This window comes from Macrobrachium rosenbergii, chromosome 39, assembly GCF_040412425.1.
Source record: "Macrobrachium rosenbergii isolate ZJJX-2024 chromosome 39, ASM4041242v1, whole genome shotgun sequence".
Lineage (NCBI taxonomy): Eukaryota > Metazoa > Arthropoda > Malacostraca > Decapoda > Palaemonidae > Macrobrachium > Macrobrachium rosenbergii.
The window spans coordinates 18,928,437-18,953,791 of record NC_089779.1 but is presented as its reverse complement, the minus strand read 5'-3'; the positions used below and the strand labels follow the sequence as shown (position 1 = coordinate 18,953,791).

Sequence of the window (25,355 nt, the reverse complement as noted above, 5' to 3'; positions counted from 1 at the left end):
GTGATGCTGTGTTCAATTTTTATTTACTGGTACAGAGACTGAAATAGGTTATGTATACTGTATACAAATTATGCAAAATATTGTAAGGTATAGTTTAACAATATTAAAGTACTACAAGAATAAATGACGAATGTTTGAAAGGGTTGACCAGAAACCTACCTCTCTCCAGAATGGTAACTTGAGAGCTTCCACGGTTGTATTGAGCAAGTAGTAATATGTAGGGACACTGGACTTAGAGGTAGAGTTCACCAATACTTTTACAAGTTGGTCCACCCCAGATTTGTATAATGCATCAGACAGCATCTAGAAAAACGTAAGGGAAATATTAACATATGTGAAACGTATTTTTTACATGTGCCAAAATGTTTATTAGTAATTTGGATGAAGTTGTAGCTAGCATCTAGAATGATAGCTTTTTCATTCTACGGTACCAAGTGATGATGTTTGTGGTATGCAAAGCACAGTTCTTCTCATTCCTATACTAGCCTTAATTGTTTTCCTTAGAACAAACTATATTTGACTCTGTAGTGGTTTTATTGTGATAGGCAGTTGTTGGAGAAGCAACAGCCTGAGTATCGTCAGTGTCCATTGGCTTATCCTCGCTGCACAAACATATTTCGCTAGGTACTGATGTTAGGATCCCTCCAACAAGGCAGGGGTCTTGGTGATACATTCTTCCTTTACTGACTCAGTTGTTTTTTTATGAATAGTTTAGAAGTTCAGTGATCATCTATGCTATATTTGCTCTCTCACTTCCTTACTGTAGCACATGCATATATCCCTACACAATGACTTTGAACTAGAACCGAGGTTATTCCAAATTACATTCTTTAGTGCAGACTTATGTAAAGCAAACTGCTCAAACTCTTAAAAATATGAAAAATATTTTGATAAGGGTTTTTTGTAATGATAAAATGTTCTACATACAGCTTGAAGAATGTAATTACACTGCCAGTCAATTTTACATGCAGTACTGTCTAAGTATGAGAGAGATGTTCTTATGGTTACAAAAGAAAAATTCTTTGAAATACTGCGGAAATTACTTTGCTGGCCCTAATACTGTATGCCACTGTGAAAGCCACTTGAATTTGCTCTTGCTGTTATCTCCCAATGTTATAAAGACTGAATGGCTCCTATATTTGAATGAAAACTGTTTGTAGTAAGACTATTACGTACACTGACATATTGTTCTCGTATATGCGTAGTATTAAGTGGATCCGGTTTGAACGTATACATCCACTTAATAGCATCAAAAGCACCTTCTGGATTGAGGGAATAGTTGTAGTGTTTCACCCATTCCTTTATTCTTTCATTAAAGAAAGTTTCGGTCACTTCGTAGTTGTTACGCAGAAGACGGCTATCATCATCTGTAAAAATGGCAAAGAAATATTAGAGGTTATTACAAGTTTTTAAAATGATTTAGATCACTTGAAGACTATACAAGCCAAATGAAAACAGTGAAGGGAAAATCAATTTTATAGCTGTTTAAACATTAAGCATATTTTTTGACGGCTAAGGAGAATGATGATTTTGACTGAAATCTGTAAAAAAATTACAAAACAAATTTTGGTGATGAACCTTTTATTTAGTAAAACTAGCAATAGCAGTGATAGGTCACAGTCTTCAAAAATAATATATTGTACAGTATACTGTACTTTACACTCAAAATGCTAGGTCAATATTAATGCTCCAGTATAATTACTTTCAATTTAGAAGTTTCTTGTGAATCATGAAGGGAATTATTGAAAGTTTTATTACAGTTATTCTCCTTTGCTTATAAGTAATCTTTGGCCTAGGTGTTTAAAATTGTCTCCCATTAGTATACTCTATAACGCCACCAAACAATGAAAGATTTAAAACAAAAAGAGTTTTATTATATCTTCTCTAACTTGATCTACGATGATTAAGCTGTAGCAGGCAAATATTTTTATTCATCTGGGTGAATTTTGTCATAACTGAGTACTTACAAACCATCTCAGCTGCTTCGTCACGATTTACCCCAGTAAGGTACCGCAGATGTGGGTGATGATGATTGCGTTCGTAAAGTTTCAGCGGCAGGTCGGGTAAAATGTGCCAGTCTTGCTGTAACCAGTCCTCATACCAGTCATTACCAGGCACTGTAAAATTTTTATCCACCGCAGGGCCCCAAGCAAATGTCCCAACATCTGGCTGTAAGGAGACAAGTTTGAATATAAGTATAGTGTTTAGAATATTACAGTATTAAGGCACAGCCTTATTGAGCTGTTAAATTTAATGTTACTATCAATCATTTCCATTGTTGTTGTTACTGTCAGGGTTTCTTTATAAGGTGTAAGTATACTTTGGTGTACAGAAACACTGTACTGTGATTCCATATTGCCTTGTTATCTCTGTACAGTTTTACATAGCAAATTTTATGGTCATATGAAATGGTTCTTTTCTGCTTTTCTCTTCTCAGTATCGTGAAGTCTCCAATGAGCACAAGTTTCTAAAGCAAGCAGTGAATGGTATGTATGGCCATTTGTTTTCCATGAGTATTTTTTTTTAACCAACATACCAGTTCCCCAAAAAGGTTGTAGCTTCAAAGAACGAAAAAAGACGCTGTTAATGCCGTATTCAGACTTTACCATCTGAATTAAGTATAAACCTTTTTTCGAATGGAAAACACAATTTTTAAAGGTTTATTTCTAATTAGAAACCTCACCAACAAATCTTTGCATATTAATAAGTCTTTTACCTCTTAAACATAGTCCACCTCCTAAAGGGCTTTTCATTTGATCAGTTTTGCGACGCCTCTAAGCCAGCAATTTCTACGCATTCCTCTCCTCCCATCTCCACGGACTTGCAGATTTTCCACCATTTTTCCCCATCCTATTCCCTCCCATCATTTCTGTATGCTCATAAAATTTCAAAACACCTGTATTAATGTTTTTATCTACTTGATGTATTTTTAATGTTGCTTTTACAACTTGCCATGCTACAGACAGTCGATCTCAGCAGCTCCTTCCTCTTTTCATTCAGTATCAACAGCTGGACCTCCCGTCAATAATTAACATTCAGTCCCTTCATACGGTCCAACTTTTTCATCTTTAGAAGCCCCAAATATTCTCTGATTCACCATCTAAGTAATCTGAATATTCAGACTCCTCACTCTCACCATCAAAGCCTTATAACATTCAGCAATCCTTCTTTCTGGGTAGATAATTATTTTCCATGAAATTTTCAAGAAAATATTAAGTAAATAAAGTAATATGATTACGAAGTAAATAATAGAATACACAGGAAAGTGAAGTAGAAGAGAATTCATACTGCCACAGTATAAATATAAACATCAGAACAGTTTTAATAATCATACAAGTCAGCCAATATTGAGGTTCTTTAAATTTCTAAAGAATATTCCAATATGCATTTTTACCCCTGTGTTACATGAGAACATACTTTGATGGGTGCAGATGCAAGTTCTTCATAACTGCGTCGATTCAGGCACTGAAGAAGTTTATATGATGACTCTACAGTGCACCCAACCTCTAAACCATACACTCGAGATGTGTTCTGCACTCTGTACACATCATCAATTGCAGCCCAGTCTGCAAGAGGGGAGCCACTCTAAAAAAGAAAAGAAAAATCGTTAGTACCCTTTACTAAAATACGGGTGTGTGAATGTTTGAAATATGAACGAAGCATTAAGCAGATCTGAATTATATCCTTCATCTGGTGCAGCTGTGCACCGTTTCATTGAATCTATTTGTTATGGAAGTTATTTAAATCACCTAGGGATTTGTTCTTATAAGAGAGGTTAAAAGTAGATGAAGGTTAAGTTTAGGAAATTTGATAGATAAGCAGGAAGAGACCAAAGGCAACTGAGAAAGAGTATAATTCAGAAAGTAGTGCTGTTGGGTCCAGGGGGACTATCTACAGTGCGCCATTCACAACAGGGACTGGCTGTCGCAAAGGATGAATACGTTACCGATGCGATGACTTGGCTGACCATCTCTTTTGTTCTTGGTAAGACAGCCAGGAGGCCAGCCATTGCACCTCCTGCTCCCGGTCCAAATGCAGTAATCTTGTTTCGGTCTCCATTAAAGAAGCGTATATTGGTGTACACCCATTCCAGTGCCATTGCCATGTCCATAAGGCCATAGTTGCCTGGAGAGTTGTCATCTCCTGTGCTCAGAAATCCTGAAGAGAAAGCAGAGCATGCATTAGATGGAAGAGTGGAAAGAACCCATTTCACGTCTGACTTGACAAACGAAAAATCTAATAATATTAGTTTTGGTTATAATCAAGTGCTGTATGTATGTCATCTATGCATCAGGAAACATTAAAATTGTTAAATGCCTGAAAAAATTTGATGTGATTATCATAAAAATACTTTAAGATTTACAAAGTTTAAATCCTTGGTAAACTTCTCTTAATGCATGTCTTTTCAACATTTCATGGGCTGTGTGATCTCCTTAGCAATTTATTGTTAAATATGCTTTACTTAGTCTAGAATCCCAACATTTTCCATTGCCATCCTTTCTTGCAGTATAGAATAGGTGTAATTGTCCTGTTCTTTGTTAGTTCTCTCTCTCCCTAACTCTTTTTATCGTACCTTCACTCTAGACTAATTCATACTCGGTAATAATGACCATTAGAACAGCACAACTTGTTAAAAAAAAACTTTTAGTTAACACATTCACACGGTGATGTGAAATCTAATCTAATCATTTGAGTCTTTATCAGTGGTTTCCCATAAAACTGTAGAAATTGTCAGGAGTACATCTCAATTATTGTCACGTGGGGGAAAACCTGGAAAAAGCTACAGGTTTCTTGCACTGCTATATTTTCAAGTTGTAAACCCCCTTCTTCACAGTTTTAAAATTATTTTCCTTGCCAGAAGCTCCTAGTCTGTATTTATAGTAAGGCCCCCTTCTTCACTGTTTTAACATTTTTTCCTTACCTAAAATTCCTAGTCTGTATTGTATAGTAAGGCCCCTTTCTTCAGAGTTTTAACATTTTTTCCCTTACCTAAAGCTCCTTGTCTCTATTTTAGTTGTAGTAAGGCCCCTTTCTTCCCAGTTTTAACATTTTTTCCTTACTTAAAGCTCCTAGTCTGTATTTTAGTTATACTGTAGTAAGGCCCCTTCTTCACAGTTTTAACATTTTTTTCCCCTTACCTAAGGTCTGTATTTTAGTTGCAGTAAGGCCCCCTTCTTCACAGTTTTAAAATTTTTTCCGTATGTAAAGGTCCTAGTATGTATTTTAGTTGTAGAAAGGGCCCCCTTCTTCACAGTTTTAACATTTTCTCCTTACCTAAAGCTCCCAGTCTGTAGTTAATTGTCACAACAACGACCTCTCCCCACGCTGCTAGCATGTGACCTGGGAATTGGTTGCTGGCGCCGTGATCAAGATCTCCCCCATGGATGTAGAACATCACGGGGTACATATCTTTGACGTTGACAGATACCTGGAACCATAATGTTCTCTTGATCAATGTGACATTAATTAAATTCAAACCTTTATTAATTTTTATACAATACAAAAGACTTTTTTTAAAATTTGGAATGTTTCACAGTATGCATTTGATGAGAATATTTTCAGAGGGCTCTTAAAAATCTGACGTTAACTTTTCATTCAGTTGTAGGCCTAATATTGTCATAAAGTAAAAGTTCTGAACAAATATTAATTAAAAACAGTGTGTGTAGGTAAATTATGGTAGGGAAGTGAATGAGACTTTTGAAATGAAAGAAAATTAGGCTTTGTTGCATTTCCACAGGTATTCTAACCCAAATGGTCAGTCTTAGGTTTCAAGAAGTCAAAATCAGAGCAGGAATAGATCACTGATCATTTAAACATTTGATCAAAGTTTTAAGAACATAATTACAAAGACAGAATCACCAGATAGAACCATTTGCTAGAATAACTCTCTTTGTTGTTCTCAACAAATAAAACACACTTGTAAAATACAACACTTACAGAAGGTGAGAAGATATTGAGGTAGAGGCAGTCTTCGTGGATGCCATTGCGTATTCCATTTGATAGGCCTATGTACTTGAGGTTTTGTGGGCAGGCACTCTGGTAGTCCAGTGCTTGCCATGTACTGTACCAGTTCTGTACTCTCCTGGGTGGCTGAAATCAGAGATTAGGTTGATTGATAGGGTTATAATGAATTCATTCTTTTGTGTTTGCATCCAAACTGATGTCGTGTTGGGATCTTAAATTATTGAGGCTTCTGAAGTAAGGAGAGTGAAACTTGCAGATTATAAATGCAGTCAAAACTTGCTTTACGATACAAGAGGACAAGAAGGATGAACAAGTAAAATGGATAGATTTTTATTACTATTGCCAGTTTATTAGGCATGAGACATTTCAGTCATATTAAAGCTGAAGATTTTAAGACTATCATTTAGTATTGCTGTAGGTATACAGTGCCGGAGTTAAACGGACAAAAGCAAACATTAGCATAACTATTCTTTAGAGTTTCTGTGCAGTTGCATAACCCAGGTTTCTTCATTATTCCGACTGACCTTCCCCCTCCCCCAACCATAATAAAGTCATGTCTAGTTTTAACTGCCTCTGATATACTGATAATGTCTTTCTTCAGTAGAAATGAACTACTACATTCAATTCTGACGGTGTGACAACTGTTTTTATTGGCATTTTGAACTAAACTATGTTATTCACTGTTTTTTTGTATTATTATATTCAGTATTGATAACGAACATTATGGTTCAATCATGAACAATAATGGGAAAATTTTTCATTTTTAATATTACTTAAAATAGGAAGGTGTTGATAGTAAATTTTGCCTAAACAACTGCATATAGGCCTCACATAGGCCTAGGTTTGGTGGTCCAGCTGCATAACATATTGAGCTCAGTATTTGAATGTCAAACATTTAAACAGATATTTATTAAAAACATAATTTAAGTTACCATGGTAATCGCATGGGTTATTGACTTAGTCTTGTAAAGGTTTCTGAACTGGTGTGTGTTGCCTGTGGCTTACCAGTAACTGGTTATTTGTCTTTTTATTTTAACTTTTTGTTTTTTGACAGTGACTGCTTATTTCTGCCTTTCTATTTTAACTTTTTGTTTTTTTAAGCTACCCCTTTAGTGAGACTGATTTACTAACAGTAATGATAGTAGTGATATAAAACTCCATTTTGGAAGTCCTTGCCGCTACCTTAAACGATTTTTATATGTAGAATTAATAAAAGCTTGTATTTTGCAATATTCTCAATGATATTTAGCGAATGGTCATTTTCAAAACTCAAGAGATTTTGAAATTTTTACGTGCATTGTGTTGACACCTAACATTAGTGTAGAGTATTCTGGCCTCGTAGAGTCAGGTTTTAAAACTAATTGTTATAAAGTGAAGAATGATAAAATAAAGGACGATGCCATACACTGGTACTAGTCACTGACGAATAGACCTAGTCAGATGAAGCAGGATTTCCTTACTAGACAAACCAGCTTTAACATTTATAGGCCTAAACATCAGTGACTAGTACCAGTCAATGACATCGTCCTTTCTTTTATCATCCTTCACCTTGTAAAGACTAATTTCAGACCACCAGACTCTATGAGGGTAAATTATGCAGAATACTCTACACTGACGTTAGGCGTGGACACAAATTTCTGTTGCGCTACCAAATGATCGAATTTGATGACCTATTGCTTACACAATACTATGACCTCAGCATCGTGCATTGCAAGCGATTATAAGCCATTGATGTTTTCTCTCTCTGTATTACCCTTTACCTTCTCTTACTTCCTAATGAGCACCATATTCTTTGGAAGCTTGAATTTCAAGTCAGTGGCCTCTTTGGTGGGCTTGTTCCATATGAATAGGGGTCATCTTCTGAATATTATAATAATAATAATAATAATAACGACCTCAGCAACGTGCATTGCAAGCGATTATAAGCTGTTGTTGTTGTCTAAGCGTTGTTTGCCAATAAGCATGATCCAGAGATTCCCTTCCGAAGAAGTACTTTCCCCGTCGGCGTTGCATAATCCAGCCACAGATTGTGCTATTTTAGCCGTTTATTGTGGGAATGTTTGAGAAATGTTGCGTGTGACTCAAGCGTAGTGTTTATACGCGTGTTGTAGTCTCTCTACTGACGAAGTAACTGGACTAGTTTTCAAGCAAAATTCCTCTCTCTCTCTCTCTCTCTCTCTCTCTCTCTCTCTCTCTCTCTCTAAACAGGTATTTTTAATGTCACATCATTTATATATATATTTATTTAATTACTTATGTTTAGTAAGAAAATCATAAAAAAGATTGCTTTACATTTAGGAAATTAATTTTATGCAAAGTAGGTAAGGTTACATTGTATATTAAGCCATTAACATGTAAACTGCACGACAGTCACAAGGTCGAACTTTTGGTAAAATCGTTGGGGGGGGGGGAAATCCACACATATTTTTGTGCAATTCTGTGGTAAAATCGCATGATACTTCTTTATTTACTAATGATACTTACAGTGTTTTATGTACAAAGATCGATGGGATTGGGGAGCATGCCGTCCCTATGTGGCCCAGGCCGTTTTGGAAGAAAAACAAGAAGTTAGAGGTGATAAGTCTAGGTGTGTCTATTGAAAGATTGACGGTCAAGGGTATGGGGTGGGCACGGTGGGTGGGTACGGTGTGTGGGTTTGAGTAACTGTTAGTACGTAAAAGTTTATAAATAATTAATTTACATTTTAATTTAAATTTGACATTGAATCTTCTTTTTTATCGTATTAATTCACTGCAGTCTAATTTCCCGTTACGGTAAGAAACTCGAACCTGGTGATGTCCGTCATTCAGTTCTGTTGGCAACTGATCGTCCATTTTGCATATCAAATGTCCTGCTACACATACACCCATTCCCAGGGGAAGATGTGTGTTTTATGTTTTCCGTTGCAGATTAGTCTCAGCTTTTTATGCAGTCTAACTTTTTTTTTATGAGTCTCGCGTGAGATGTCGGAAGTCCGCAGTGGAAAGAGAAAGCGAACAAGGCCTCAGGTTTCCAGATTTGTTTCTTCGTCGTAGTCATTAGGTTAGAAAGGAATAGGAATATAGAATTTATGAGAAAGACCAAGCGCTGGGACCTATGAGGTCAGTCAGCGCTGAAAGGGAAATTGACCGTAAGTAGGTTTGAAAGGTGTAACAGGAGGGAAAAACTCGCAGTTGCACTATGATTCAAGTGTTAGGAGAGGTTGGGAAGTCATAAGTAAGACAGTCAATGTGAATGGAGGTACAGTAAAAGGAATGAAAGAGGTTGCAGCTAGAGGCTGAATTGACGCTTCAAAGAACCTCAAGTAATGCCTACATGCACCACGTTAGGTCCATTGACGGCGCTACCTCCTACGGGGACTAGACTGATGTTGATTTGATTTATTACGGAAAATTATTTATTTTTTTATGGGAATCTCCTGGTTACTGCAGATGATACGCAGCGGGTGGTGTAGTTCCCAGTCCAATTGAACATTAAGTGTAACGATTGAGACTTCAGAGAAAGTTGATAACAGTAACTCTAGGCTGAGTCTTGCATAATCCGGAAGTTGGGAAAAGGTTAATAATGTCATATTATTGATGTCATTTCGAAAGTATTTTAATTATTTTTCATGGGAAATTTTATTGTTTGTGTTAACATGTCAACTTGCTGTTTCGGTTGTGAGAGAGGTAAAAGGTTTTTATTATATTATAACAGAAAAATTCCATTTATTCTGCCCCTTCACACAAATACTTTAGTATCCCGTCCATCTTTTTTTCCTAATATTGATTCTGCCTTTTAATTAAGCAGCATATCAGCCATTCTTATACATTTACAAAAGTCCCTATTACAGTCTCTGATAGGTGCAAACGTTTAATTTTTTACGTGAATAAAAGGCGATATTTCGTCAATATATATCTGCATAAAACGTTTCTCTTCAACTCTTGATGTTCTTGATCGGATGCCGAGGCATGGAAAGCCTTCCCCACTGCCCTGTTGCCACATCTCCATAATACCCAAGAATGTAAAGACAAAATTCCTAGCCATTATCACAAGATTTCGGTTGTTTGGTTGATCAGATATTGCCACTGGGCTTTTTTTATAGCTTTATATACGCGCAGAGTCAAGGCCAGTGGTCTAGAGTTAGATCACAACACTCTGAAGACCTTGATTCGCAGTATTCGTAATATTGTTGTTGATATGTGGATCCTTGTCTACGGCTTTGGTTGCTAGCGTTTTTTTACGATTGCTTGTCGAAAAGTACATTACTTTTATTTGTGTTTTATATTAGAAGATTCACTTTTCTGATGGCTACATTTGATGGCCGACGTCATCTTCACCAGTTTAGACAAATAACTAAAATGGCGGGGGAGCTCCATCTCAGTCGAGTTTGACCAGAGGTAGCGTAGTATCGTGACGTAGAAGATCTCTCCTCACCTTGTGGGATGGCGGGGTTTTGGGGGAGGAAGGCGGGGGAACGAACCTCTGGGCTGTGAGACGCCACCGAGCTGGAGTTACCACCCCCGCCCTCCGCCATCCCACTCCAATATGAGTCCTGTAGCCCTCCACGCCCTTTGTTGCTCCAAACAATTTTTTTTACGCTTTCCTCTCAGTCCCTAGACCGTCCCAGTTGGCAGAAGCCTCCAGGTTGTCAAACCGAAAAATAATGTCTGTATTCTAATTAAATATAGAATGAAGTTAAGCATAATATGCTCCTCGGTTTTTAAAACTCCCAGTGACCCGTTCACCCCAGGCAGACCATCGCCGTTTCCTTTCTCTCCACTGTAGGTCACGTGATCTCTCCAGCCCCTGTTGAGAAGGATGATGCCTTTGTTGATGGTAGTTTTAGCCTCCCTCAGAGATATATATTTACTTTACCAATAGCATCAACCTGTTTTAAATGATGACGTATCCCAAGCATTTTATGCAGTGCAACGTTCGCATGAAAAATGCCCCGCTGGAATTGCTTTGGGAAACGAAGGCTGAGCATGAAAATGGTGAAGATGAATGCACAACCCTCTGTTGCTTCGAGCTCGTTTTGTCAACGCAGAAGTATTTCTTGCAAGATTCTGTATTCAAAGCTTTTCCTTAAGCTGTTTCCCGTCATTTTACCTCAAAATCGATAGCTCCAACATGATGGGCAACCCTCCATCTTGTTATTACGATGCAGCAATCGTAACACTACTGGGCATAGCTATGCAATCCTGCAACACACCCAGATCTTTACCAAGCAAGCGACGTGGGTGAAAGCATTGCCGGAAATATTTTTTGATGAGGCAGGTACCAGTGTTTAGTAATACAGCATAACGATATTGCATTATGATTAGTTATATATTTGCCTTGCTGAGTCAGGTATGTGTGAAATATTTCTGGGGTAGCAGGCACTGTTCTGTCCTTGTGGTCGGTGCTATAACGCAACCTGCATTATTATTAGTTTTTTCTTGGCGTCTTTGTTGCGGGAGCAACGTAGTGGCATTGTCAATGCTAACAGCTGTAAACAAAACATAACCTAGACCATGATAGTACTGCTTCAGGACGTTAAAAATTTTATAATGAGATTGTTGGGTAGGCTATTCAAGCAGCAGTGGTTAGTTCCTTATGACTAATATAAGGCTGTGGACAGTTGGGTAAGTTTTAGGTTGGGCATCATGTCTGACTCATACGCCATCATAAAAAGTGGAGAATTTCAGTGTTATTTGAGATCGTGCGGTATCCTTTTAACTGTATGACTCACTTGTTGGATTATTTCAATGACATTTTATTATTTTATCTGAGATTTCGTTGTGACACCTACATATGAGGACACTGATTCTTGGAAGAATTTATCTTTAAATGTTCATGGAAACTCGGTCGCACTTGAAAGTACAGGTCTATCCGTTAGGTTAACCGTCTTCTTATTAGTTTTATTTCAAACGTAAGTAATACAAAAAAAAAATACTTCTACTGGCTTGTACTTGTATTAAGCACAGATAACCAAAAAAGGTACAAACGGTGATGAGTTTTTATTATTTTTACAATTGTTATATCTCCATTTGACGTTCACTATGAATCTGCCATTATCGACATTTCACAATCATTCAACAGTTATATTGATCCTTCGATATAATCTTGTCGGGACGAAAGGTGACTGATTCATTGGTTAATTCGTGCGGTGCCGTGAAGAGAGAGAGAACAAAAAAATACCGAAGTAACTCTCCATTTCAGTGAGGCAATGAGTTCTTATACAGTAGGCAAGGCTGTGATTCCGGTCACTCGTACTAGGCTGCGGTTTAGACCAGTAAAAGTGAAAATGATGTCATGCTGTCACTGCGCTCTTTTAAGTTCCCCAGGTTAGGAGAAGGTTCTAAACGCCGTCGTGTATCGCGCGAAGAAGTATGAACCGACCTATAACAAATAAAATAGACGGATATTCATTAGAACGAATGCCTTGCTCGGACACGCATACATCGCAACGGAACTCCAACTCGTATTCATGAGTAACGTTCGTTTACCAACGCGAATAACATTATCATAACTCGGCCGCCTGTCTCTTGCAATCTCTATTACTTTATTCTCGTGCCTGACATTGAATAGGCATCGTCTGTCTTTGGCAATACGTGAAGGACGTGATCTCTTATAATATTAGTCATGCATATTGTTTTGTGGAGAGAGCATGAAACCGCCACACGTGTGTGACGTGACATTTTGTTTGAAAGTTCCTCTTGTTATCAGATAAACTTCTAGGTACGTAGGTTACGATAAGATACCAAAGAGAGAGCGAGCGGGAGAGGTTCTCTGCGTTCTTTACAGCAGCGTTGCCAGTCAACACTCTCCTGGCTGAATAAAAGCTTAATTAGATTAACCATTATGTTTTTGAGGTGATTACATCCCTCCGTGAAGAGAAGCTTTTATTTTTTTATATTTTTTGCTAAATTAGTGAGAGATATGACTTCCCGCATTAACCATTCAATTTGTGGTTAATTATGTACGCAGTCATCACGACGAAGAGAACTGTGATAGAATTGTTTAGCTTGGCTTTTCTTGATTAAATAGAATGCAAGGTTTGATTACGAATCATATCAAATTCGCTTAAGGGAATCGTTTTGCTTTAGAGAGAGCGAGAGAGAAAAAAAAAACACTGAATTTTATACCAATCTCAGACCATAAGTGATATCCCAGGTCAGCTTTTTTTCAAACCAAACTACTGAATCGAATTGAATTACAAACCATAAAGTCAAATGAAAAAAGGAAAGCACTTTCTCGTCAAACACCATGTCGCTATCGACCACTTCGGAGGGTCATTGGTCTAACCCCCCTTGTTTTTTGTCTCTGTCTGTCTTGTCTAATCGTGGGACAGACAGCCCAGGAAACCACAACGTTGGCCGTACTCATGATCTTGGCTACTTCGTATATTTTCTCCTTCTTCTTCGTTTCTTTGTGGTGTTGGTTCGCTAAATATTTATGAGAAAGCTCGTCGATAACATTGATTTCAAGGCTCAGGTCTCAAGAACCTTCGTTGAAAAGTAGGGGACCTTTGTTGAAAAGTGTATTCGGTCACGCCAGTTGTAGTAGGAATAAAACAATCACTATGTTGAAAAATAGTTAAGGCTGTTACAGTCATACAGAAGGAAATTTAAGTTTCGCTTTGTAATTTAATTTTTAGCGCGTAAACTTGTATTTCTTTTACGCTAGAATTGTCTGGATGCGTGTCTGCACAACAGCGAGAGAGAGAGAGAGAGAGGTGTTTCTCAAGTGTTGAGACTAGGCCGTGCTCCTTTCCCATGACGGGGAAAAAAGAGAATTGCTCTTGAGAACGAGTAAATGGATTTAATAAGAGAAACACTTTCATTCTTTTGGGAAGGATTGCATTCCACTTGTTTTAAGCAGTTAATGAAAAGTAATATATAGGCCTACGATGGTCATTATAGGTCCGTAAGCCTTCCCGTAGGGGGGGGTTGGTTTAGCGCCGTCAGTGCACCGCATAATTAAGGTTCTTTATAGTGTGGCTTCCTTAGGTCCCTAGCTGCAACCCCTTTCGTTCCTTTTACTGTACCTCCTTTCAAATTCTCTTTCTTCCATCTTACTTTCCACCCTCTCCTAGCAATTGGTTCACAGTGCAACTGCGAGGTTTTCCCCCCTGTTACACCTTTCAAACCTTTTACTGTCAATGTCCGTTCCAGCGCTGAATGACCTTATAGGTTCCAGTGCTTAGCCTTTGCCCTAAATTCTATATTCAAGTAGAAAAGATACGTTTAATTATGCATACCGTTAAAAACGTTTAATCTTGGTTAACAAGACTAATTATACCCATTTCCCCGCCGTCAGTCTAGTAATTTTTAGTCTCATATCCAGACTTCCTCCCACTTGTGCTCTTCATTCCTCAGATCTCTAATATTCTTTAACGTGAAGGAATCAGTCAGGATGTGACCAAAGCTTGAGTAATGTAAGATATCACTATAATCGTCATCGTTGATAAGATAAACTGTCATATATATCTCATAAAATCGTGTGTCTTTGTGTGTCTTTCCTATGTTGAATGTGGAGAGAGTAAGTGGATGATACATTTGCGGGTGGCTGTACGGTCGTATATGACTGGAATTAGTGTAAAAAATGTATTTTTTGATGGATGGTTTTCCTTGAGAAATTGCGCCGTATATGGAGCATATATACTTTTTTCCCCTAAGTTTTTATTCATTAAATGATTTACAATAGACTACAACAGATGTCCAACTGCATACATTTATCTAGAATGCATTGCTTCCATTCTCACAAAGAATTTTTGCGAAATGCTTAAACAATTTGTCTTTTAAAATTAATTTGATATCTGTTCGAGTACGTAAAATGGAAGCTTTTATTTATAATCAAACGTTCATTTACATTCTTGTCTTTCAATAACCGTATATATTTAATGTAACTTGACAAAATCAAAGTTGCTGTGTTCCTTTGTTTCTTCGAAGCCACCGGGAAATCAAAATACATAATTCTATGGAAATTACAGTTCTGAAAATTGCAGAAATGTACCAAAATTGACAAAGAGATCCTGAGTTACTTTCATTTCTCTTAGTTTTTAGTTTTCTGTGAAAGAAAATTATTGAGATGGCTTTGTCTGTCCGTCCGCACTTTTCCTGTCGTCTCCCAGATCTTAAAAACTACTGAGGCTAAGGGCTGCAAATTGGCATGTTGATCATCCACCCTCCAATCATCAAACGCACCAAATTGCAGCTCTTTAGCCTAAATAGTTTTTATTTCATCTAAGGTTAAAGTTAACCATAGCCGTGCCTCTGGCAACAATATAGGATAGACCATCACCTGGCCGTGTTTAAAGTTTCATAGGCCGCGGCTCATACAGCATTATAAGCTATACAGAAAACTTGATTACATTCTTTACTTGTTTTTTATTGGGTAAGATTTCGTGAATATATACTGGGACCTTGAGGCAAGCATAGCATAGAAGCGACCGTGGTTCAACTCTGGGGTTGTTGCTTCGTGCGCTGGGTCGATCATCGATTATCTCGTATATACAGTATACACTGTACTTTATACCTCGTCGAAGAGTCGACTTTTTATGGGTTTTCCTGTATGTGTAGCACGCTACTGGAGAACTTACTCCCATGGAACTCGAATCTCCCTGTATTTTATGTCGTACTTCGCAATGCAGACATATTTATATTGAACGAGGCGGCTTCCATGGAATAGTATGCTTGTAAGTCTAGCAAGTGGAACTTCAGAAGTTCAAGCGAAGATGCAATGCATTGTTACCCTAATACTATTCTCCTTGCATTTTAATATATTTTAATATACTTACTGATTTGTTCATTTGTTCTTTGTTAATAAGTGAGAACTTTTCTTTCTGTATTTCCCTGTACCCCCTCTTACTCCTTCCTAATGAGCACCATATTCTTTGGAAGCTTGAATTTCAAGTCAATGGCCCCTTTGGTGGGCTTGTTCCATGTGAATAGGTTTCATCTTCTGAATAATAATAATAATAATAATAATAATAATAATAATAATGAATGCTGGATGGCATTTATTCATTTCCCCAGACGCCGAGTTTACACACTGCTATTCCATCAAGGCCCTCTCTTCTTATTGTTATCCGAAGCCAGTAAAGTGTTTGATGTTCTCGCCATATCTACGACTCCTCTCTTTGTCTTTTCGTGCCTTGCTTTGGCCCTTAGCTTTACTTATCGCTCTGTTATCTGTGTATAAAAAAATATGGGGGTAGTGGTTGAGTACCACGTTGTTCCCAGCCGTTCCTAGCTGCGAGTATATTGTCCAGAACACATAGGCTGAAATTTTTTTTTTTTTCGGTGACTTACGGGCAGATAATGCTTTTTTTTTTCAGTAGACGTATAGGCTGATAATGTTTTTTCCAGTAAACATAAAGGCTGAGAAGGATTTACCAGTAGACTTATAGGGCTTATAATGTTTTTTTTTCAGTAGACGTAAAGGCTGATAATGTTTTTTTCCAGTAGAGTTATAGTCTGGTAATGTTTTCCAGTAGACTTAAAGGCTGATGTTTTTTCCAGTAGATTATAGGCTGTAATGTTTTTTCATCAGACTTATAGGCTGACAATGTTTTCCAGTAGACTTATAGGCTTATAATGTTTTTTCCAGTAGACTTATAGGCTGATCATTTTTTTTCAGTAGACTTATAAGCTGATAATGTTTATTCCAGTAGACTTATAGGCTGCTAATGTTTTCCAGTAGACTTATAGGCTGCTAATGTTTGTTCTAGTAGACTTATAGGCTGATAATGTAGTAGACTTATAGGCTGATAAGGTTGGTTCCAGTAGACTTACAGGATGATGATGTTTGTCCCAGTAGACTTATAGGCTGATAATATTTTTGCATACGATTTCTCGTAACACAGGCCTTTCTGTGTCGGATAGAGACGTACCTCTTCATTCTGGTTAAGGATTTATTGTAGTGAATCCGGTGAATGAGAATAAACAAGAAACAGAGGAAGCACAAACCCCATTTTCCTGTAAACGCCGGTGACAATAGAGTTGGGTTACGCCCTGTGCAGATGTCAGACACCGCTTTGTTTTCTGCAGGGTTCCGTCTGATAAGTTTCCAGTTTTCCTGCCTCTGTTGAGGAAACTCATTACCACTGACGATAGTAACTTTCTTCAAAGTCTTGTTTTGGTTTGCTTGCCCTGAATTGCTGTGATATCAGTAGTATAGTATGTGCGTTTGAATGGCTTCTGTTTATAACATCCCTTCATAAGGTAAATTTCTAACGTCCTCAAGAGAAAGTAGTTTCAAGATCTTTGTGGTTGGTAAGTTGTTACTTTTTTAACTACCTACGTTGCAGTATTACATTTTTATATATATGTTTGCTAGATTCTGATTTTCCTCGTTTCTCGGTAATTAGCCACTACACTTTTAAACATGATTGCCAATATAATTCGGATTTATAAGAAATTAAAACCCCCAGAATGTAGATTAGTGGCGAACAAACATGACGAATTTTATAAAAAAAAATAATCGAAACGGTCGTTTGATTGTCATTAACAGATCGAAGGATTTTTTAAAATTTTTTAGGAGTTTGCAAAATCAAGATAGTTCGCTCTCGTGTGTTTATTTTCTCTTTGTGGATGTAAAATCGTTCTGTGTGTTTCCCCTTCACCCAGCTTAGCGTATTTCACTCGCGTGCAATTCAGCGCATCCGCTGTAGGAAAAGTGGCACACTTTCTCACTCTAAACAATAACCGTAAATGCCTGTCATATCTCCGCCCTCACGCAGAGTCAAATTTTGGACTTGGATTACTATTCTGTTGCAATGTTGCGCGCTTGCGTGAGTGTGTGTGTATGTTTGTGCGCGTTTTTGAAAGGGAGAGTGAAATACAGTGACGTATGGTGTCCTTCATGTTATTAAAAACAAAGTTTTGGGTTCTAAATGAAGTTACCTGAAGTACCAGCAAAAAATTGTTATGGGTCGCATGAGAAAGTTTTCCTTCGCGTGCGTCGCTATAAAAGAACCACTCTATATATCTGTGGCCAAGACGCATTGCAGGCCAATTGGAGTACTCCAGTCAAGTGTCCGGGTAATTAAAATATGCAAAAGTACTCTTAATTTTAATCGCTTGCGTTTGGTTGTAACGAATGCCGAAGGGTTTTGACTGTTCCGAATATATTTCAAGGGTAGGTTCATTGCTGGTGGCTGATAATGTTTTAAGAGAACCCACCACATTGTGATCGTAGCTTTGGCGATTGAAAAAGAAACTAGAGGAACGTGAATCGTTCCTGCGTGACAGCAGTTGCGAGCTGAAAACGAGAGAGAGAGAGAGAGAGAGAGAGAGAGAGAGAGAGAGAGAGAGAGAGAGAGAGAGATGGTGGGTGATGATAGTTTATACCATGGTTTCACGAGTGTGGAACCATCAGCCGGTCAACAGCCGTCCTCATCCGGTACTTCAGTCACGCTCCCTGCCCTGCTCCCCCCCCCCCTTCTGGACTCCAGAGTTTGCCTTCTCCCTGGGATATCCCAAAGGCTTCTTCGTCCTTGCAACACCCTTTAGGGAAGGCTCATAGTCCCGTATCATTCAGGTGCATAGGGGCGCAAACCTTGCAGTGGCTATTCTGTTCTGCATTTGTAGATCGAAATCTATCCACATGCTGAGTTGCAGAGGGTGGGCGTGGGTGAACATTGCATTTCCTAGCGTCCTGCATTTGTTGAGTTCTTACTCTATAGTGCGGTTCCCGTTGATAACACAATGTCTATGCCAAAATATTTAGCATAATTACATAGCATCACCCTCCAAAGACTACTTTTAATGCAATTTATGATTATACCTTTCAAGAACTAGCTTTCAGGATGTTCAAACCCAGCTTGATAATCCGTTATATCTCGTTATATTCTGAAAAGCGTTGTTATTTAAAACGAGATTTTACAGTCTCATCTTTCGATATAACTTCCCTTGAAGCCTTAAAAGACCAGGATGTGCTGCTGTTGGGAAAGTTTGAAGCTCGCTTGGGTAAAGAATTCGAGGGGCGCTGGGCTCGACCTCAGACGTGTAGATGCTAAGATAGGCCTAGTAGGTTCTATAGCTGAAGTTTGATATTCGTCGCTTGAATTTGCTTGTTCTTAACGTTTCATAGGTAACAGAAAAGAAAGTAAACATTTCTTTTGTAAACGCTTAGTTTTTTATTTTCTTAATTTAGTATCTCGATTCATCATTCAGAGTAGCCTCATTTTACGAATTGTAGATATTTGGCCACTACAGTCATGCACTTTTATTTTAAGTTTGGTGTTTGATTCTTGATGTAACTTTTCTGTGGTTAGTATGAAATTCAATACAATAATTATGGAGGAATTTGCGCAGCTTGAATGGTAATAACAGTAATAATGTGTTGATTCAACTACTTAGAATAAAATATATAAAATAATCAAATGGTTGGCTGGAAGTGGTGACTGTATGAATTAGACTAAGCGACACATCCAGTGTCTTTTCACTGCCATACACTTGAAGACATAGCTTTAAAAACGCGTTTTTATTCCACTGGACGGGCCAGTTATGAATGGACCGATGTATAGCAACGTTTTTGGTCAGAATCGATGATGGAAACGGAAGTTGTAGACTGATAAGTTTCCGGGTACCGCCCGGAAATGATTCATTACAGATAGACCCAGGACTAATCCTGGATAGACCCAGGGTTAACGTTTTGACTTTTTCTTTTTCCCGCTGACTTTTATTGCCGTTATAAATGACATCCAGAAACGAAGGGGAATTTGTTCGACCATTTGGAGGCAACATCAAAGTTAAGTCGTGTTTGTGTGTGTGTATTTACAACTGAATATTCAACTAGTGTGCTGTTCAATTCGGCTTTGGGTACAATTCATTGAACAAAATAGTGAAGATTGGGCAACAGTTGTTTTTATTTTCATTTACGTTTAATTAAATCAGCATATCTAACTTTATTTAAAGCACCCATCCTTTGAATTATTCGAACTATGTGTATAAGTATCCATATCTAAATGTGTCCCCTATGCTTAGAAGACGACTGCAAAACGTAACTTGAATCAAAATAAAACAGGTAGTCGCGTGAGTGGTATCAGGTTACCAAGAGACCCTAATTTTTCCCATTCTCTCTCTCTCTCTCTCTCTCTCTCTCTCTCTCTCTCTCTCTCTCTCTCTCTCTCTCTCTCTCTCTTTCACGTTACTGTTTTTGTTGTTTCTTAAAGCAGGTAACATTAGACTAGGGTTCGCTATAGTGGCGCCCTAGACTTACATACCCTTGGCTGTATACATTACAGGTTTTGTTCCCAGCCAACCTCAAAGCTCTCCTCTATGGAACAGTGAATATACTGTATATGTATATGTATATGTATATGTATATGTATATATAATATATATATATACTGTATATATATATATATGTATGTATATATATATATATATATATATATATATATATATATATATATATAAAGAGTTTCTGTCAATTATATAAGCGTGACATTTTACATTCACAAATATTAAGCCACTAACATCGAATTTACTATACCTTGGGAATTATATTTAATGTAAGTAAATGTAATTATTTACTTATATTTTTATCTATTTATTAATATATCCCTTTACCTTCTAACTTCTTTCAATTGAACACCATATTCTTTGGAAGCTTCAGTTTCAAATCAATGGCCCCGTAGTGGTCTTGTTACATAATAATAATAATAATAATAATAATAATAATAATAATATGTGTAGCTTAATATATGGGAATAAACGTGGGTTAGAGAGGCCTTAATTCACCGATTCTATAGCATGAAACGTTACGAATTTACCGCAATGTTAATGACCTCATTAACCATCAGCGAATGCAGTCTGACCTGAATCACGAACTTACGTGGAAAGCAGCATCAGTGATTTACCTCTAGGGGAGTATTGCCGTCAGTGCACCTCACGTGGTGCACCGTAGGCATCACTTAAGGTTCTCTAGTTGCAACTCCTTTCATTCCTTTTACTGTACCTCCAACTGTCAGGAGACGGTAGAAAGCCAAGTGGAAGACAGAGAATACGAACGGAGGTACAATAAAAGGAATAAAAGGGGTTGCAGCCAGCGGCCGAAGGGACGCTGCACAGAACCTTAAGTAATGCCTACAGTGCACCTTTATATTACTGTCAGTTTCCTTTTCAGCGCTGAATGACTTCATCAAAAGTCCCAACGGTTGGTCTTTGGCCTAAATTTTCTATACCAATTCCACAAAGTGATTTCTAATAGGTCCCAGCGCTTGGCCTTTGGCCTAAATTTTAAATTCCAATTCCACAAAGTGATTTCCAGCCCGAAACCTCCATTATCATAACATTTGAAGTCCACAAGGTTATTTCTTATAGGTCCTAGCGCCTGGCCTTTGGCCTACATTTTAAATTCCAATCCCACAAAGTGATTTCCAGCCCGAAACCTCCATCATCAAAACATTTGAAGTCCTCAAAGTTATTTCTTATAGGTCCTAGCGCCTGGCCTTTGGCCTACATTTTAAATTCCAATCCCACAAAGTGATTTCCAGCCCGAATCCCTCATTATCATAACACTTGAAGTGGGTCCCTCCCAGCTAGTCCCACTCTATAGCAAAACGCTCTCGGGCGTGACGCCCCGTCTTGGGGAGAGCTCGAGGGAAGAAGGAAATGTGGTCTCGCCACTTAGCCAGAAGGCGTCATTGTGAAGTTTTACGTTATCGTGAAGTTTTACTTCACAGAGCTTGCGTCTGCCGTCACTGCATTTATGGAATTAGTTTTTTTTTTATTTTTTTTTATATTCATATGAATATGTTTTGTGTATGTCAATTTGCCGCTCGCTCTCAAATTACGAGCTGTGAATACCTGGCGGTTTTTCCGCACCATAGAGTCTAAATATATTATTGCCGTGTTTTTCCTTAACTGAGGCGTCACCTGCTATACCTTTTTATATTTAAATCATTTAAATTCTAGTAAATTCCCGTATTTTACCCAGAAATCCATGGCTGCATTACAGTCGTTCTGCTCAGCGATCTAGTGCGTCTTTTGGCTTGTTATCTACGCGTCACCTACTCTGAGGTGCTAGTACTAAACACCGTATTGTAAATGTAAAGTAGACGGCCGAACGAAGATATCGTTTATTAATATAATTTGTCGACCACACAATATAGAAATGGGTGTATATAATACTTTGATCCCCGTGGGGCTAGTACTAAACACGGCGTCCCAAGGAGCTTTCGCCGTGTTTAGTACTAGCACCTTCCGCCGTGTTTAGACCATCACCTCGGAGTAGGTGACGTGTAGATGACAAACCAAAGCAGCACCCTATCTTCTCTTATCTGTAGTGGAATTGGTCACAATATCTCTTCATCCCAAACAGAAGTATAGGACCTTTTGCAGCTGATTCCTCGTATTTTTGTAAATGGTGATTACTTTGTAAAATTAACATCAAGTTAAATCTCCAAGGAAAATATTATTGATGTGTCGATTTTATCGACTTGGCAGCAAAAAATCTGGATACATTGCTAGGCTTTTTTCCACCCAAGAGAAACATTCATTGTTAAAAAGCAATAGAGAGAGAGAGAGAGAGAGAGAGAGAGAGAGAGAGAGAGAAATTCGCTTTCAAAAGTAAAATCTTCTGACTGCTCGGCAAAGATGCCTACTCTTCAAGGTAGGGTCATTTAAAATAGTACATTCCTTAATGATGATACCCTATGTTTAAACGCTTCAAATTAAAAGTAAACTGAATATTTAACCAATAAACCTGAATGAATCGGTTGCAGAGACGGACAGGGAGCAAGCTGTAAACATCTTTATAAAAAAAAGTAAGTGCTGAAGTGTGATTCCGTCTCAGACAGGGGAAGTGAGGTAAGCTAAATTGTCCATGAAATAGGGTTTAACCTATAGGATGATAAAATTTTCCCACAAGTATCAAAGTCTCTCTCTTTCTCTCTCTCTCATATCTGACTTTTTAGCGCATTGGCATACTTTTGCATCCTCGCCTCAAGAACTCGAAAGGACTCGTTAGATTTGACCCCCCTCTCTCTCTCTCTCTCTCTCTCTCTCTCTCTCTCTCTCTCTCTCTCTCTCTCTCTCTCTGCGGCACCAGCTTAAAATCAACCGGTCTTTCGGGATTGTGACAGATAATGATAATCAATTTTGTTTTTTTGAATTGGACTTGATTTTCACAATTTTCAACCTTCTGCAAACTTTAGTACCAGTTCAAACACACATATATATGTGTGTACATGTATATACACGTGTGTATATATATACAGTATATATGCTTGTGATATTGATCACACCTTCATTCTCCTTGCGTAACTTATTACATCCTGTGTTCTCTGGCGTCTTATCATCTTCCGGTGTTTAGCAATCTGATTTATCATTACCATGCGGAATAAGCCTGTTGGCACCATTTCATATATATATATATATATATATATATATATATATATATATATATATATATATATATATATATATATATATATATATATGTTGTGCGCAATTGAACCAGTATCTGAATATATATATTTGTCCAGCATATATTAGCCCTTCGTTGGCTGAGTCGGTAGAGATTCACTGTCACTCGATGGGCCGGAGTTCAATTCCCCCGGCCGGCCGATGAAGAGTTAGAGGAATTCATTTCTCGCTATAATGTGGTTCGGATTCCACAATAAGCTGTAGGTCCCGTTGCTATGTAACCAATTGGTTCATAGCCACGTACAATTAAGTCTAATCCTTCGGGCCAGCCCTAGGAGAGCTGTTAATCAGCTCAGTAGTCTGGTAAAACTAAGGTATACTTTTTACTTATTTGTCCAGCATATATCATAATGTTCCTATGAAATACAGTCCAACAATAATCTCTTTCCCTTCTTTGCGTGACCTTGAAGAGCTGTGTGTGTGTGAGTGTGAGTCTGCACTTGAACACAGCACTGTAGGTAAGACCAGTTCGACGGAAAATTGTAGAATGCTTCTGCGGTTACACTGCTCTAGTCTTTGCGCCAGTTGTGAGAGTGTTATTGTTGTACTGGGGACCTAGGGAGTGGGTACTGGGGTTGTAGATGGGTGGGGGTTGATTATTATGAAACGGGGTGAGGGTTTGGGGGAGGGAAAGGGAGGCAGTCTGTTTCTCCCAGAAGCCACCTTACGATTTTTCTCTTTCCCATTCTCACTCTTTCCTTAATCAGTTACCACGCGTTCATTTCGTAATTTGCGTGTCAATCTGTTTCTTCCAGGGGACATCTTATGATTTTTCTCCTTCCCATCATTCTCACTTTTCCCTATTGAATCATCACGCGCTCATTTCGTAATTTGCGTGGGACGCCAACCATGCTGAATGCCAGGCCCCTTTTTGTGTTTAATCGGCCTAGGTCGTTGAACTTGTTCCTGAGACTTACAGGGGTAAGCACTCTGCATTTCCTATTGCATACCAAGGGATGATAACAGTCTTTTTAATATAGCAGAGACTGACCTCCGTGCTCGTGTGTATAGAACGTATGTCCTTCCTTTTTTATTCATGCTTCCCACATATTCGACGAAGCAGAAATAACTATTGCTATCAGTCATGGTAGATGGAACCTGCAGAGATAAGATTGGGGGAGAGAGAGAGAGAGAGAGAGAGAATCGTCGACTCCATCGTACTAGGTTTGCAAAACAAAGGAAAAACAAGGCAGCCCACTATTCCTGCAACTGTTTTGATTTTTGCTTCGCGTTGACTTTATTTCCGCTTATTGACGAAACTATATGCCAGTAGAGAAAAAAAATCGTTTGTTTTCCATTCTTTTTCCATTAAGAGGAAGACTATTTTTTTCATGCCTCATGAGAGTGGTTTATTGGACACGAAGTGACGAGTTCTTAAGTGCAGCTGTTAACCACAAAAATGTGTGGTTTGCAGATTTCAAATTTAATTTGGCGTTTCTTTAGATTTCAGTTGTAGTTGTGGGAGCCAGGCTAATTAGTTATTATGATTGATTATAAACAGTGTTGTCTAGATTTTTGTTTTTCCATCACGATTTAGACCAAAGTACTTAGTCTCACGTTGATGTACAGTTTAACATATCTTACAGTATAGTGAACGCGTTAGATTTCCTGTTTTTGTTATTAATTTTGTTATATATATATATATATATATATATATATATATATATATATATATATATAGAGAGAGAGAGAGAGAGAGAGAGAGAGAGAGAGAGAGAGAGAGAGGTTTTGTACGCTATCAGATTTATTGCACCGTTGCCATTAAACGCTTGGTCGGGAAACGAATAAGCGAGCCTAGACCGATTATCAACTTCATGGTTGTGACTGTGAAGATCTGTCACAGCAAATACAGCGTCATGTCACAGCATAATCGAGTCAGCAGACGGCGTTTGTCTAGAGTGTTTAGACCAGGACCCAGGTCCTGGTTTGTAGGCTGACGAGGAAGAGGCAGGCACGACGACCTCTTAAAGTCTACCACAGTCTAACTGC

General features: G+C 38.1%; 1 protein-coding gene across 2 annotated transcripts in view; it reads right to left on the bottom strand.

Annotated features, from left to right (window-relative positions):
- The window catches only part of Gli (carboxyl ester lipase-like protein Gli), a 40,980-nt gene that overhangs the window by 7,631 nt on the left and 7,994 nt on the right, over nucleotides 1–25,355 (bottom strand). For both annotated transcript variants that reach the window (XM_067082741.1, XM_067082742.1), the window contains exons 3-9: nucleotides 5,938–6,090; nucleotides 5,275–5,428; nucleotides 3,947–4,158; nucleotides 3,418–3,585; nucleotides 1,968–2,169; nucleotides 1,177–1,367; nucleotides 160–303 (exon numbers count right to left, since the gene is read on the bottom strand). In XM_067082741.1, coding sequence (XP_066938842.1) covers nucleotides 160–303; nucleotides 1,177–1,367; nucleotides 1,968–2,169; nucleotides 3,418–3,585; nucleotides 3,947–4,158; nucleotides 5,275–5,428; nucleotides 5,938–6,090 — 1,224 coding nt within the window. The remainder of the gene's footprint in view (nucleotides 1–159; nucleotides 304–1,176; nucleotides 1,368–1,967; nucleotides 2,170–3,417; nucleotides 3,586–3,946; nucleotides 4,159–5,274; nucleotides 5,429–5,937; nucleotides 6,091–25,355) is intronic.